Source organism: Eleutherodactylus coqui, chromosome 2 (assembly GCF_035609145.1).
Source record: "Eleutherodactylus coqui strain aEleCoq1 chromosome 2, aEleCoq1.hap1, whole genome shotgun sequence".
Taxonomy (NCBI): domain Eukaryota; kingdom Metazoa; phylum Chordata; class Amphibia; order Anura; family Eleutherodactylidae; genus Eleutherodactylus; species Eleutherodactylus coqui.
In genome coordinates, this window is record NC_089838.1 from 225,921,033 (window position 1) to 225,935,417 (window position 14,385).

At 43.8% G+C, this 14,385-nt stretch overlaps 1 protein-coding gene across 2 annotated transcripts in view; it reads right to left on the reverse strand.

Annotated features, from left to right (window-relative positions):
• Nucleotides 1-518: 518 nt before the first annotated feature.
• TEX9 (testis expressed 9) overlaps nucleotides 519-14,385 on the reverse strand; it is a 42,265-nt gene continuing 28,398 nt past the window's right edge. The window contains exons 10-12 of one of the 2 annotated variants that reach the window (XM_066589964.1): nucleotides 8,549-8,683; nucleotides 4,298-4,432; nucleotides 519-753 (exon numbers count right to left, since the gene is read on the reverse strand). In XM_066589964.1, coding sequence (XP_066446061.1) covers nucleotides 676-753; nucleotides 4,298-4,432; nucleotides 8,549-8,683 — 348 coding nt within the window. In that variant the 3' untranslated portion in view covers nucleotides 519-675. The remainder of the gene's footprint in view (nucleotides 754-4,297; nucleotides 4,433-8,548; nucleotides 8,684-14,385) is intronic. The other variant, XM_066589965.1, reaches the window with a different exon arrangement.

Consider the following 14,385-nt stretch of genomic DNA (forward strand, 5'->3'; position numbering starts at 1 on the left):
TGCTTTTAATAGAGTCGGTTGTAATGCTGGCTCCATTGAATTCAATGGGAGAACATTGTTCTCCTCTGCCACAGCTATGGCAGAGGATAGCGGGCAGCGCCTGTGTAATCGAGCCCTTTGGGCTGATAAACGCTGCTAGCAGCGGTTTTTTCAGCCGTGACGCTGGCTTCGGTCACGCGATTTTTTGTGCGCATCAGTTTTGCGCACAAAAAATTGTGCCAAAAAAACGCCCGTGTGACTAAGCCCTTAAAAGTAGTTGTCTCACTGCTAGCTGTTTTTCGACAGCTCCATACATTGCGCAGTGGCTCAGGTTGGTACTGCAAGCTGAGTCCCATTCACGTCAGTAGGGTCAGCCTGTAGTACCAGTCCAGGTCACTATGCAATGTACTAGCTGTTTTCAGATAGCTCCGAAATGGGACAACTCCTTTAAGCATAAAATGCATTTGAATTGGATTGTTTATAATGTACACAACATCAATTAAAACTGGAGACCCTCATAAAGACAAGTAACACAGATGACAGTTCTTTTTGTTTTAATCAGGTGCAGCAATATTATAACAAAAACCATGTGCAACATCGATCTAGGTGCTACTGCTGAACATTAATACAAAATGCTTTACAACATGAAACAAGTAAGTTATGTACAGGTCATACATTTCTATAGGTGTTCGAACTTTAGGAGACACCCCACTCTAGTGCTTTCATGAACTCTTCTTCTGTGAAAGACAGCATCTTGGCCGATTCAATGTGCATCTGTAGAAGACAGGTGAGAAGAACAGATAAATCCCCTTACATAGTAGTACTCAGTAAAATAGAATGAATAAACACAACCATATGCTCCTGGGTGGGAAGATGAAAAGTTACCATTCATGTATAGGTCACATCATTTGAAAAAGAAACAAGACCAACCTATAGGACCATGACTGCAGTTGATAAGGGTTTTATTTTTTTAAGTCTAAGAGTAGGGTCTCACACAGCAGCCCTCATAGGTCCAGGATGTAGCTACAAACCCCCAGTCAGTGTAGCTTCCAAGTGAATGAATTACTGTCTAAAACCATGCTGCCATTAACAATTAACAGTCAGTTAAAGGGAACCTGTCAAAAAAGTTTTATGCCCAAACAAGAGCAATGTAAAACTCTGACAAGGACACACATTACAGACATCAATGCTCAATTCTGTTGAGTTTCAGAGAAAACACACTCTTAATAGTAAGTGGGAATTGGGAGAAGAGTCATGGGGTGGCTTTCCACCTGGATGGGGTAGACCAGGGGTCCCCAACCACCAATCCGCAGACCAGGACCGGCCTGTTGGGGAATTTTTGCCGATCCGCAGCGCCGCCGTCGGCCGTTCACCACGTTAGTAGTGAATACAGTCAGGGGCTGCGGCTCCCCTGTGCAATATTCACAAAGCAGCACTACTAGCGGTGCTGATCCCAGTACACACTATGACGTCAGTGTACAGCCGAGATCTTCCTCCCCCCTCCCCTGACTCCTCTGACCTACTTGGTTTCGCAAAAGCAGGGGGGGGGCGTCTGGCAGCACACTGACGTCACAGTGTGCACCGGAATCAGCGCCAAGCAGAGGAGTAGCAGCACTTGCATGAGGAGGATGGGGTAAGTATATGGGTCTCAGGGGAGGGTGCTATTACTACTGGGGCCGATATAGGGGATACTATTAGTAATCGTGTCTCCTATATCAGCCCCAGTAGTAATAGCATTACTACTGAAGCCACAGCAACCCCACCCCTGCCAGGCCATGGAAAAATGCCGGTCCCTGGTGCAAAAAAGGTTGGGGACCACTGGGCTAGACTGACAAGTCTTTCAGCTACGTCTGTATCTCAAGAACTGAGCCCTCACTCGCTTGGTTATATGTGGTGGTCAGGAGTACGGAAACAGTCAAGCAGGCTGTTCTATATTGTTTATATAACCCCCATAGAAGTGAACAGAAGTTACGGAAACACAGCATCACACAGACAGCTATGCTGTTCCTGCAGCTCCTGAGTAACGGAAGCTACAAAGCTTGCTGTGCTACACCATCTCTGTAAGCCCCATTCACTTCTGGGGGAGTTACAGAAACAACGCAGCACAGCCCACTCGGCTGTTTCTGTACTCCCGGCCGCCACATACAGAGGAGTGTTGCCGTGAGTGGCCAGGATGGGAATATCCCTTTAAGCCTGTTATAGGCCATCATCAATTAATACTCAATTCGGCCTTTGTTCACATGAAATAAACATTTAAACAAGTAGCAGAACTGTAGAAATGCCAATGTGTAAAATGTGCTTTATTATTCCAGTCCATGGAGTAGCATAAACCAAAGTTATTTTAAGTTTCAGAGACCTTTAGGGATTTGTTAAGAGAGCAAAATTCTTCTTGGATCAACTTGTTAGTAAAAGATATTTTTAGTGAAAGACAGCAGTAAATGCAAAATACACCTGAAATTTTAACAGGACTTTTAACTTTTTCATACCCGCTGCTGGCAGGTGTTACAGAACTTATAAGGGTCTCAGGGGGAAATCAGTCGCCAACCATATCAAATTAAACTCTCCAAATAAAAAAAATCAATTGGCTTCTGACTTGACTGTAAAAAATAGGTAATTGATAAGTATTTCAGAGCTTCGATATTGTATAGTACAATTACTAAAGAGAAATGTTAACCCCTTAGTGACCAAGCTTTTTTTCATTTTTCCATTTTTGCTTTTTCCTCCCCCTTTTTAAAAAAATCGTAACTCCTTTATTTACCCATTGATGTCGCTGTATGAGGGCTTGTTTTTTGCGGGACAAGTTGTATTTTTCAATGGTGCTACTTAAAGGAGATGTCCCGCGCCGAAACGGGTTTTTTTTTTTTTTAACCCCCCCCCCCGTTCGGCGCGAGACAACCCCGATGCAGGGGTTAAAAAAACCACCCGCACAGCGCTTACCTGAATCCCGGCGGTCCGGCGTCTTCATACTCACCTGCTGAAGATGGCCGCCGGGATCTTCTACCTTCGTGGACCGCAGCTCTTCTGTGCGGTCCACTGCCGATTCCAGCCTCCTGATTGGCTGGAATCGGCACGTGACGGGGCGGAGCTACACGGAGCCGCTCTCTGGCACGAGCGGCTCCATAGAAGACTGCTGAAGACCCGGACTGCGCAAGCGCGGCTAATTTGGCCATCGGAGGCCAAAAATTAGTCGGCTCCATGGAGACGAGGACGCCAGCAACGGAGCAGGTAAGTATAAAACTTTTTATAACTTCTGTATGGCTCATAATTAATGCACAATGTACATTACAAAGTGCATTATTATGGCCATGCAGAAGTGTATAGACCCACTTGCTGCCTCGGGACAACCCCTTTAATGTACCATATAATGTACTGAACAATGTTTAAAAATTTCTAAGTGGAAATGGAAAAAAAAATGAAATTCCACCATCTTTCGGTAGATCTTGTTTCTGCTACGCACAAACTGCAACAAAAATGACATAAGTTTACTCTATGCGTCAGTACGATTACTATGATACCAAACTTGTATAGTTTTGTTGTTTTTTTGCTGTACTACTTGTATTGTTTTTCCAAAGATATATTTATTTTTTTAATTATTTTCTGCCGCCATCTTCTGTGTGCAATAGTTTTTTTATTTTTCAGTTGACATAGTTGTGCAAAAGCTCATTTTTTGCGGGACGTCCTGACGTTTGCGTTGGTACCATTTTGAAATAAATACGGCTTTTTGATTGCTTTTTATTACAGGGTGACCAAAAAAGCGCATATCTGCCATTCTTTTTTTTTTTGGATGATGTTCACTGTGCGGGGTAAATAATGCATTACTTTGATAGATCGAACTTTTACAGATGCAGGGATACCAAATATGTATTTTTGATTTATTATTTAGATTCTATGGCAAAAGTTGTTTTTTTTTTTAAGCTTTTATTTATTTTTAATATTAGTAAAAGTTTATTGATCATTACATTGTACTGCGATCTCACGGGCAAGGCTTAATAGTCATTCTGCAATGACAGTCCTGGGGCCTTTCAGAAGGCTCCCGGCTACCATGACACCCAAACGGCTCCCTGCAATTTCATCACTGGGAACCGTATGGGACCCTCGAACATCGTTAACAGCTCCAATAAGCTGCGCAGCTTATTGGAGTTGTTGCCACTGTGTGTCGGCTGTAAGAAACAGCTGGCGCCCGCATTGTATGAGGGCGATCTCCCTTCAAACATGTCCTGCAGCTGCAGGACGTAAAAACACGATAGGCCGATCACTAAGTTATTATATACAATGTTTACATGTATATACTCACAAAGCCTACTCCCTCATTGCATACCTTTTGTCTTTTTAAAATATCAATGAGCTTGAGTTGCTTTTTAAATCCAGCCATTAACTCCGCTTTCTGTTTCTCCAACTTCTTATTTTCAAGTTTCAATTCTTCAATCTTTTTCCTCTCTTGATTAGCAGTATCCTAGTACAGCATTAGGAAGAGTTCTCCATTACAGTTGTATAAATTAGGTCTCTTCAACAAAAGTATAAACCAGACATCAACTAATATCAGAGTATGGCCGTCTGCAGAATATACCGCAGCAAATACCTTGCATAGCATGCTATGGTAATTCGATTCTTCCTGCACATGAGCGGAAATCAATGGCTATTTCCACGTGGGGAGTAGAAAAATTGCGGCATGCTCTATTTTTGTGTGGATTCCAATGAAGTCAATAGAAGCCATTCACCACGCGGCCCGTCTGCAATTAACACTGCGGACAGGTCTCAAATTCTGCATCATCACCTAGTGTTGGCGCGGGACATAAAAAAAATCTGCTCTGCGCATGTCCAACCGCGAGCCACTGGGTCCATCTGCAGTACAGATGTAGAGCAGGAATGACATGTACGTGCGGCCGCTGCTGCTGTCAGAGTCTGATTCCGCTGTGAGAATCCGGCACTGCTGTGTGCAGTCAGTCTCAACGACAATGTTAGCAGTAATTATCCTGAAACTGTAGAGCAAAGAATAAAGTGAATGATATTTTTTTTCAAAACACAGCAAACTATTGTTATGGACCACAGACAGTTGGTCAGAAACACTTTAGGCCGAGTTCACAGTGGATGGATTTGCCGCGGAAAGTCCGAGCGGCAAATCTGCCCGCGGCTCCTAATTCTGAGAGTAGCCAGCCATGTGGACGAGATTTTGCAAAAAGGTGGCCGAACCGCTGCAAAACCTGGGTTTTGAAGCAGCACTTATCCCGCAGTTTTTCGGTGCGGCCAAACTGCGAGATTTTCGCGGGATTTCCGTCCCATGGGAACCCAGCCTTAGGAGTGTACTGTTTTTAGTTTTCCTGACTCCTGTACCCTTACTTTTAACTGTAATAGGGTAAAGAAATATATTTTAATGAAGATACGAGTGTTAGAGATCCTATTCTGCTGGATTTCCATACCTAAGCGAAAATGGGACATGTCCTGCTTGTATTGTTGTATGAACAGGGATATGGCTAGTTATGGATGATGGTGGTGAGCAGGTTAAGAACTTTAATATATATGTTACATACATACTGACATTGGTGGCCTCTATTTTTTTCTTTTACCCACTAATGACTACTTCCTTAAATACAATCTTCATTTTATAAATACTAAAATATAACTTGCGGTTGTAATTTGCAATCATATTTACACTATATTGTTATCATGTGTTGGGCTGTGAAAGCAGTATGGCTTGCTGGACTAAGGCCAGCTGTCCAAGGGCGATGCGGTATCCCGCGGTGCGATCACTGCGGCGGCAGCTCCTGCTCCAGCCACCCGGGAGCAGGAGCTGCCGCAGAATCTCCGGCGGTCAGCCTAATAGATAAGCTGACCGCGGAGAATCGGGTCAATTCGTAGCATGCTGCGAATTGCCCGCTGTGCCGGCGCTTTCCATAGCAATGCTATGGGAAGCGTCGGCCGGTGTGATTCACCGGCGAATACTCTGCCGTGGACAGGGGGCCTAAGGCCTCATACACATGGGCACACACGGATTCAGTGTGGGAAATCCCGCACAGAATCCTACCATGCTTGCTGTCGGCCACCCTGCGTACCTGTCAAATGCTTTCTTCTGTACTGCGAATGTGCCGCCAGTGCTCCGACTCACAAGCGTAGTACAGATTTCGCTGTGCCATTGCATAGGTGATGATCCGGTGCCGATACTTCTGCAATTCTCATTGCAGAAGTGCCGTAGCAGGAACGGCTTCCATTGACTTCAATGAAAGTGGTCTCTGTGTATCCACTCTAAAATAAAGCATGCTGCGATTTTTTATTCGTCACGTAGCGGCCGCAAATAAAATCTGCTGGTGTGCACGGAGAGAGGAATCTCCACACACATCTATGGGCACATTGAGCAGCGGACGCCCGCACCGGTGACAAGTGCAGAATTTGCTGCTCAATTTACCTCGTGTGCATGAGGCCTAACTGTTCACGGTTCTCATAAAGAGAGTTTTTGCTTGCACATTGAATAGTGTCAAGATCTATGGACACCACTTGTAATTAGTTAGTTTAGGGCATTTAGGGCTAAAATATGCATTATAACTAGGAGATGAGCGAGCATACTCGCTAAGGACAATTACTTGAGCGAGTATTACCCTTAGCGAGTACCTGCCCGCTCAGAAGAAAAGATTCGGGTGCCGGCGGGGAGCGGCGGGGGAGAGCAGGGGGGTACGGAGGGGAGATCTCCCTCTCTCCCCCCCGCTTCCCCCTGCTCACTCCCGCAACTCACCGCTCAGCAGCGCCGGCACTCGAATCTTTTCTTCCGAGCGGGCAGGTACTCGCTAAGGACAATGCTCGCTCGAGTAATTGTCCTTAGCGAGTATGCTCGCTCAGCTCTAATTATAACCATACAATCTCCCTACACCAAAAGAAGCTGGCGGCTTTCAATATGGTCATTGAATGACATGCACAAAGCTAACATCACCATATACGATGACAAACTACTATTGGATTAGTGGGATCATTCTACTGCCTACAGCATGACAAATGCTATTTATTCAGCAAATACATAAAAGCCGAAGTTCAATTATCTTCTGTTAGTGATTAAAATAGTCTTTGAGTTTTATGTAACTAATGCTCAATTGCTATATAATAGTTCAGCAACTTTGCAATATGCTTGGTCTTCCAATCTCTCACCAATTTTGAATAATGGAGCAGATTCTGCCTTGTACATTAAATAAATAATTTTGGTATTTGTATAGCGCCAACTTATTCCGCAGCACTTTCAGGTAATTATTACTTATTACCCCCCACCAAGCTGGGTGCTCATTTTACCGACCTCGGAAGGATGGAAGGCTGAGTCAACCTTGAGCCGACTACCTGAATCATGCGGGGATCGAACTTGCAACCTTCAGTACAGACCCAGGCCAGATGAGCCACCAATTTCAGCGGGACTAGCTGACCATCTAATGTGTATGGTTGTGTCCAGAATAAATTTCCCCTGGCAGCACATGACCACTGCAGCAACTTCCTGGAGCAGTGGGTACCAGAGTGATTGCAATGGCCCTGGAGCACATCTGGTCAGTGAGTATGCCTTAGTTTCTAATTTTGTACCCTCCCCAGTCCTCAGCCCTTTTTTTAAAAAAAAAGAAGAAGAAAAAAAATCATTTAGGGTGTGTTCACATGCAGCTGATATGGTGCAGATTTTGATACAGATCTGAAGCAGATTTTAGCCTTTCAATTGAATTTAGATTGTGAAAGGGTGAAATCTGCTGCTGATCTGTATCAAAATACATACGAAAATGGGAAGATGAACAGTACCTTTACAGCACCACCTATTGAAAGGCAGCCTTCCTGCAAGTCAGTGTCAGGCGTTGTAACAAGCCTTGTAACAATGACTGGGAATTATCTGGTTATTTCCAAAAGGAAAAGATAATCATACACAAAACAGACTGTTTCAGGGTAATTGTCCCTCATCAGTGTGCGGTAGGTTTCTGGCTTGTCTGGTAAGAGGCCTTATAGATGTGGGTCAGGAAGGGTCTGTGCATGGTTTATCTTTTCCTTCTGGAGAAGATGCTGGCTTTGCCTTATATTCCCAATCATTGTTACAAGGCTTGTTAAAAGGTCTGACATTGACTCGCCTTCCAATAAGTGGCACTGTAGAGGCATTGTTCCATCTTCCCATTTGCATATTTCCCAGAGGAGCATGGATGGCCTTATAAGTCTCCTCATGTCTTCTAGTTGATCTCCCTAAAGAGAAATGTTACGCTTTAAGAGCTACATATGAATCCACACACCTAGGATATGTTCACACGTAGTGGATTTTGGTGTCAATCCGCACCAAAATCCACTGCATAATTTGCACCATGGAATTGAATTTGGTGTGGATTTTGACACAGATTAGCAGTAGATCTCAACCTTTCGAGTGAAGTCTGACGTGGATGTACGTCAAAATCTGCAAAAGCTTTCATTACACAATAATATTCAAGCTCTAATGTAGTAATATGTCACTTAAACCATGCATTGTTCATTTCCTCTATCACTACATGTTGCGTTTGTCAGGATATTGTACTAATGCATCTTATACTACTCAGAAAACATGGTGTGTGTGGAAAGGAAAACTCAATTTAAATACCTTGTTACTTTGTTTAAGTTTATTGAGTTCCATTTTGTATTTATCTGCCTCCTCCATGGCTCTGTTCAGGCGAACCTCAGTAGCACTTTGGTTGCTTGCAGACTGTTTCTGTATTCTTTTAATGTTTTCCAGTTCCTACATCAGATACAAAAATATGTTCCATATTAGCATATAATTGGCTTACGACTGAAAAACACATGTACAGTGGTGTTCAACATGTGGTCAGGTCCTTAATTGAAATCCCACTTTTCCCGTGAAGTTCAACCTTTCATTAACATTGGATATAGTCAACTACTGAAACACCTGAAGCGGCTTGCGAGAAGCTTTTTATGCAGTTCACAAGGAAAAATAAATAAAGATCAGTGAAAATCTAAATGGGTTTAGGATAAAATTACCAAATAATAAATTTGACATTGGCTGACTTAAAGGGGTTGTCCCGAGGCAGCAAGTGGGTCTATACACTTCTGCATGGCCATAATAATGCACTTTGTAATGTACATTGTGCATTAATTATGAGCCATGCAGAAGTTATAAAAAGTTTTATACTTACCTGCTCCGTTGCTGGCGTCCTCGTCTCCATGGTGCCGACTAATTTTCGCCCTCCGATGGCCAAATTAGCCGCGCTTGCGCAGTCCGGGTCTTCTGCAGTCTTCTATGGGGCTCCGTGTAGCTCCGTGTAGCTCCGCCCTGTCACGTGCCGATTCCAGCCAATCAGGAGGCTGGAATCGGCAATGGACCGCACAGAAGAGCTGCGGTCCACGGAGGAAGAGGCCATCTTCAGCGGTGAGTAGAGAAGTCACCGGAGCGCGGGGATTAAGGTAAGCGCTCCGGTGAGCTTTCTTTACCTCCCTGCATCGGGGTTGTCTCGCGCCGAACGGGGGGGGGGTTGAAAAAAAAAAAAACCCGTTTCGGCGCGGGACAACCCCTTTAAGTATTTAATTTTAGTCCAAAATGGAGTTTCATTTCTGTAACACTATGTCCTCTATCTGTCTAAAACTAAACCTCTCAAAAACGGACCTACTGGGGTTTCCGCCCTCTGGTAACAGACCTCATCCTGACATGTCCATCTCAGTATGTGGCACCACCATAACTCCCAGACACCATGCCCACTGTCTTGGGGTGATATTCAACGCCGATCTCTCCTTTACCCCCTATATCCAATCTCTTGCTCGAACATGTCAGCTGCACCTGAAGAACACTGCAAGAATCCGCCCCTTTCTCACAGTGGACACGCTAAAAACGCTCACTGTTGCCCTCATCCACTCTCGGTTCAATTACTGCAACTCGCTGCTGATCGGTCTCCCCCGCACCAGACTCTCTCCTCTCCAATCTATCCTGAATGTGTCAGCCAGGCTCCTCTTCCTGTCCTCACCTCTGCCCTGTGCCAGACATTGCACTGGCTGCCCGTCAAATATAGAATCCAATTCAAACTCACTAATTTCCATCCATAAAGCTCTCCACAGCACCATGATGCCCTACATTGCTTCCCTCATCTAAATCCACCACCCAGCCCGTGACATCTGCTTACTAAATCAGATTAAGCACCCCTTTAACTTGAACCTATCATTCCTGCCTCTAAGACTTCTCCAGAGCAGCACCAGTCCTCTGGAACACGCTACCCAAAACTATCCAGGCAATCCCTGACACACAGAACTTCAAGCGTGCTGTAAAAACGTACCTCTTCAGGGAGGCATACCATATCCCCCTAAACCAAACCCCTCTGTACTCCGCCTGATAACATGCTCCTTGTCCTACTGACTGCAACCCCTGCCCGAAGTAATCAACTGCCCCCTGCAGTCATACCGATTCAGCCACCACACGGCTTAAGTCTGACCATTGTCTATGTGTATAGCATCCCTCATTCTCCACCTCGCCATACCGTGCACATCTCTAGCCCCTTTACCTTCTGTATCACCCCATTATCTGTAGTATGTAGGCTCGTTGGAGCAGTAACCTTCACCCCTACTGTTTCCATCAACTGATTACTTCATGTAACCGTGGTTTTGTTTCTGTTCCCCCCGTTTTGTAGACAAAGTGGGAAATAATATTTTTGCTGGAGTAAATGTGCATAATTTATTAAAGAGGTGCATGCCGCTTAATTACTTAGGCACATCATTGTTCTATGCAAGCCACAAAATTTAATCCAAGGCTATGGTAGAGCTTTACTATAATTTACCATGCTGCAAGAGGCCACTCTCCCTCATGATAAGCCCAACCCACTTTACAAAAGTGACATGCAAAAGAAAAAATGAAAAAAATTGCAAAAGGGGGCGTGTGGCAAAATTTCTGACAACTTTTTTCTTCTGCAATTCTAGTACACAGCCATTAATAAACACCCCCTAATAGTCATCAATCAGTTGCCCTAATAACTCTAAGCCATTTCACCCACTGAACAGTCCGCCACAGTCCTGAGAAAATCTTGGGTTTCGAGCCCCGACACTCACCTGTATATCACAGGCCAAGTTCCCATTCATTTCAATATCCCATCTGGAGTCATTATATGTAAGCATGGCTTGCACCCAGCTGGACTATAAGATTTCTGGGACAGTAACATGTTTTACATCCAATGTTGTGTAGCTGATTCAATGCATTAAAATGTCCTATTGGTGGTCTTTATATTGGAGAAAAAGGACCAAACTTAAAACAAGAATGAGGTCTCATCGCCATACAATAAAGTAAGTAAAGACTTATTCACCTGTGGCTGAACATATCTGTAGCCAAGGACACAAAGTAGAAGACACGAGGGCTGTTATGTTACAAGGCAAGAGACAGCAGGGTGTGGGAATATAAATGTAGAAATATCTTAGATGAGTTGAACACAGGACTGACTCTGAAGGATTTACGGCACATTACAACATCTGAGAGGTCTGCTCCAAGGTGTTAGTGGGGGCAGCAGATGAGCCCACATCAATTTACAAAACTCTCACACTCTTTTGTGTGGACTAATCAAGGATTTATTTTCCAACCTCATTCAGTTATTTTTTTAAAATGCCAATTACTGAGCCTACGTCTCTGCTCTTTTGTGCATATATGTGTGTTTCTTCAGATATTCTGTAGACCCAAGTAGTCTACAGAGCTTGTGCTGATAACATAATTTCTATTAGTTAGTCATTAAATTATACCTGCAAGATTATTTTGTTTCTCTTACTGAAAACAACATTTTGTTCTAATCGATACCCCTCCCCCACCCCCTATTTTAGTATAACCCCAAGTCACTTAAACTTCAGGGATATCAAGCTGTCTAGGTAGGAAGCATAAGTGACTGTGAATCAATTTCACTTGTTTCGTTGCAAATGAAAGTGACCAGAGGAGCACTGGAGGGGCAACAGCAAGGCAACCCCCAAAAGGGAATGGCTTCCTAGCTGGCGGACACAGACAATTCCTCTTCCTCTCTCCTTATCCTTCCAGACTGATGCGTCTCTAACTTTGCTTTTTGCTAGTGTCCTTGTCACTACTGGTAGCATGAGGTAGTACTGTATCTGCAGCCTAATCAGTATGGCAAATCCATATCTGCTGTCGCAAGAAGGTTTGCAGTGTCTGTTAGCATAGTCTCAAGAGCATGAAGCAGATACTAGGACATGGGCTCTTACACGGAAAGAGCTGGACAAGGTTGTAGAAGCGCATCATCCCAGTATCAGGACCAGTATATTCTCCTTTGTGCAAGGAGACACAAGAGAGCACTTAAAAAAAAAACAACAACAAAATGACCCCCCAGCGGGCTACTGTCTCCATGTTTCTGACCAAACTGTCTGAAGCAGACTCTAGGAGGGCTTAACGAGCTGTAGTTGGACCCATGTTCAGAGTCCAGCAACATGTAGCACAGACACCAGGTCCCATTCTCTTAACACATGAGAGCAGGTTCATACACAGCACATATGACAGACATGAAAGAGTCTGGAGACAACATATTGAATGTTATTCTGCCTGCAAAATCATCCAACGTGACCGATTTGATGGTTCATCAGCAATGGTCTGGGGAGGCATACCATTGGAGGGTCATACAACCCCCACGTGATAGCCAACAATATCCCGACTGCTCTTAGGTACCTGGATGAAATCCTCAGAGCCACTGTCAGACCTTACACTGGTGCAGTGAGCCGTGGGTTCCTTCTGGTGTTGGATAATGCCTGGCCTCATGGCTAGAGTGTGCAAGCAGTTCCTAGATAATGAAAGCATTGATGCCAGTTACTGATCCTCAAGTTTCCCAAGCCTGAATCCAACTGAGAACTTCTGGGACATTCTGTAAAAAGCATCCAACTCTGCCAAAACTGTCCAGGAGCTCATGGATGCTCTTATCCAGATCTCAGAGAAGATACCCCATTACATCATTCACCAGCTAATCAGGAGCATGCCTAGACTTTTTTAGGGGTGCATACAGACACGGGGACCACACACGCTACTAAGGTATATCATGAGTTGCCCTGATGAAATTCACACAAATTAATTTTCTGGGTGATTTGGCATCCAGTCCTCATCAATTGGTTGATTATTTTTTGTTCTCAATGAATTACACAATTTAGTAATGATTTTCAATTTAAATCTTTCATGCATCGAGATCTGATGTGTGATTTAAGGGTTTCACTAATTGTTTTGAGTAGTGTGTATAATGCAATCAATGTATATTTAACTTTCCCAATGAACTCACTAATTCATATGTTAAAAATAATGCCATATATCAGAAGCAAGTCGCAAGCGGTTTAATTTCATTTGGGTTTAAAAGTGACAGAAAGACTGTCCATTTTGAAGAATCTAGTAGAGTTTGAGCCCATCTATGTTTAAAAAATATTTTGTTTGTTGAATCCCTTTCCAAGATGGACAGCAGTGAGTAATAGAGACATCTATGAAACATTCGAATAGCTCTTTGCTACTAATATTATGACTTGAATGATATTTCTGGCCTTGTCATGTGGTAGGGAATAAAAAGCAGAGACTGATGTTCACTTGGTAACTTAAATAGCCACTGACTTTTCAACAAACATGCATATGTGCTAGTCAATGTGATAAGTATCAAAAGTGGAAATGTCTTTATTTTCCTAAAATTATCTTTTTTTGTTGACAAATTCCTGTAAACTGCTGAGCATTAGGGGACTTCCTTGTAACTTGCGGTCTACTGTCTGTTGTCATGTAAAGTCCATTGTAATAACTGAGACACGGAGATGGATTACAAGAAGTGGGCAGAGGTGTTGTCTCATGCTGCCCATCTAAGTCTATGGAGCGGAGAGGGGGAGCTGCTGCAGAGGGAGACAAAGGCAGAGAGAATAACACAGATGTGGCTGCAACTAATAGTAAGTGATTTACTGTATCTGGAAACTACTTAAATCATATTTATACTGCTGTAAAATGTCTTCCATGGTGTTGCTGTCATTTTTATGTGTGCTGCAGAGCATTAGGGAGTCATGGGTAAAAACTTGGTTACAGAAGGTCTAAACTGCCTCACCTCGCTGCTTCCCCTCCTCATCCTCAGACTTTGTAGTTATTCCCAATAGCAGAATTTTAATAGCATTTACTGTAAGTATCTTTTATATTGATTAGAAACTTATATGAAAGTAATATTTCCCCTACTGTTGTTCCTGAGGTATAAATTCCAATGTGTACTTGCTCTGAGTAGTCCAATTTCCTCAAACACCCAAAAAACATAGTATTAGTTAGCTTCCTATGAAAATGCCCATACAGCGTTAGCATAGGCGTAGCGTCAGGGGGTGCTGGGGTCGCCATGGCGACCTGGCCCCTGCGCTCAGGGGGCCCCGAGGCCACCCTCCGCCATGCCCACATGCACATTCAGTGCATTAATGGCTGGCCGTTCTATCTGCAGCAGCGAGAACGGCCAGCCTGTGAGG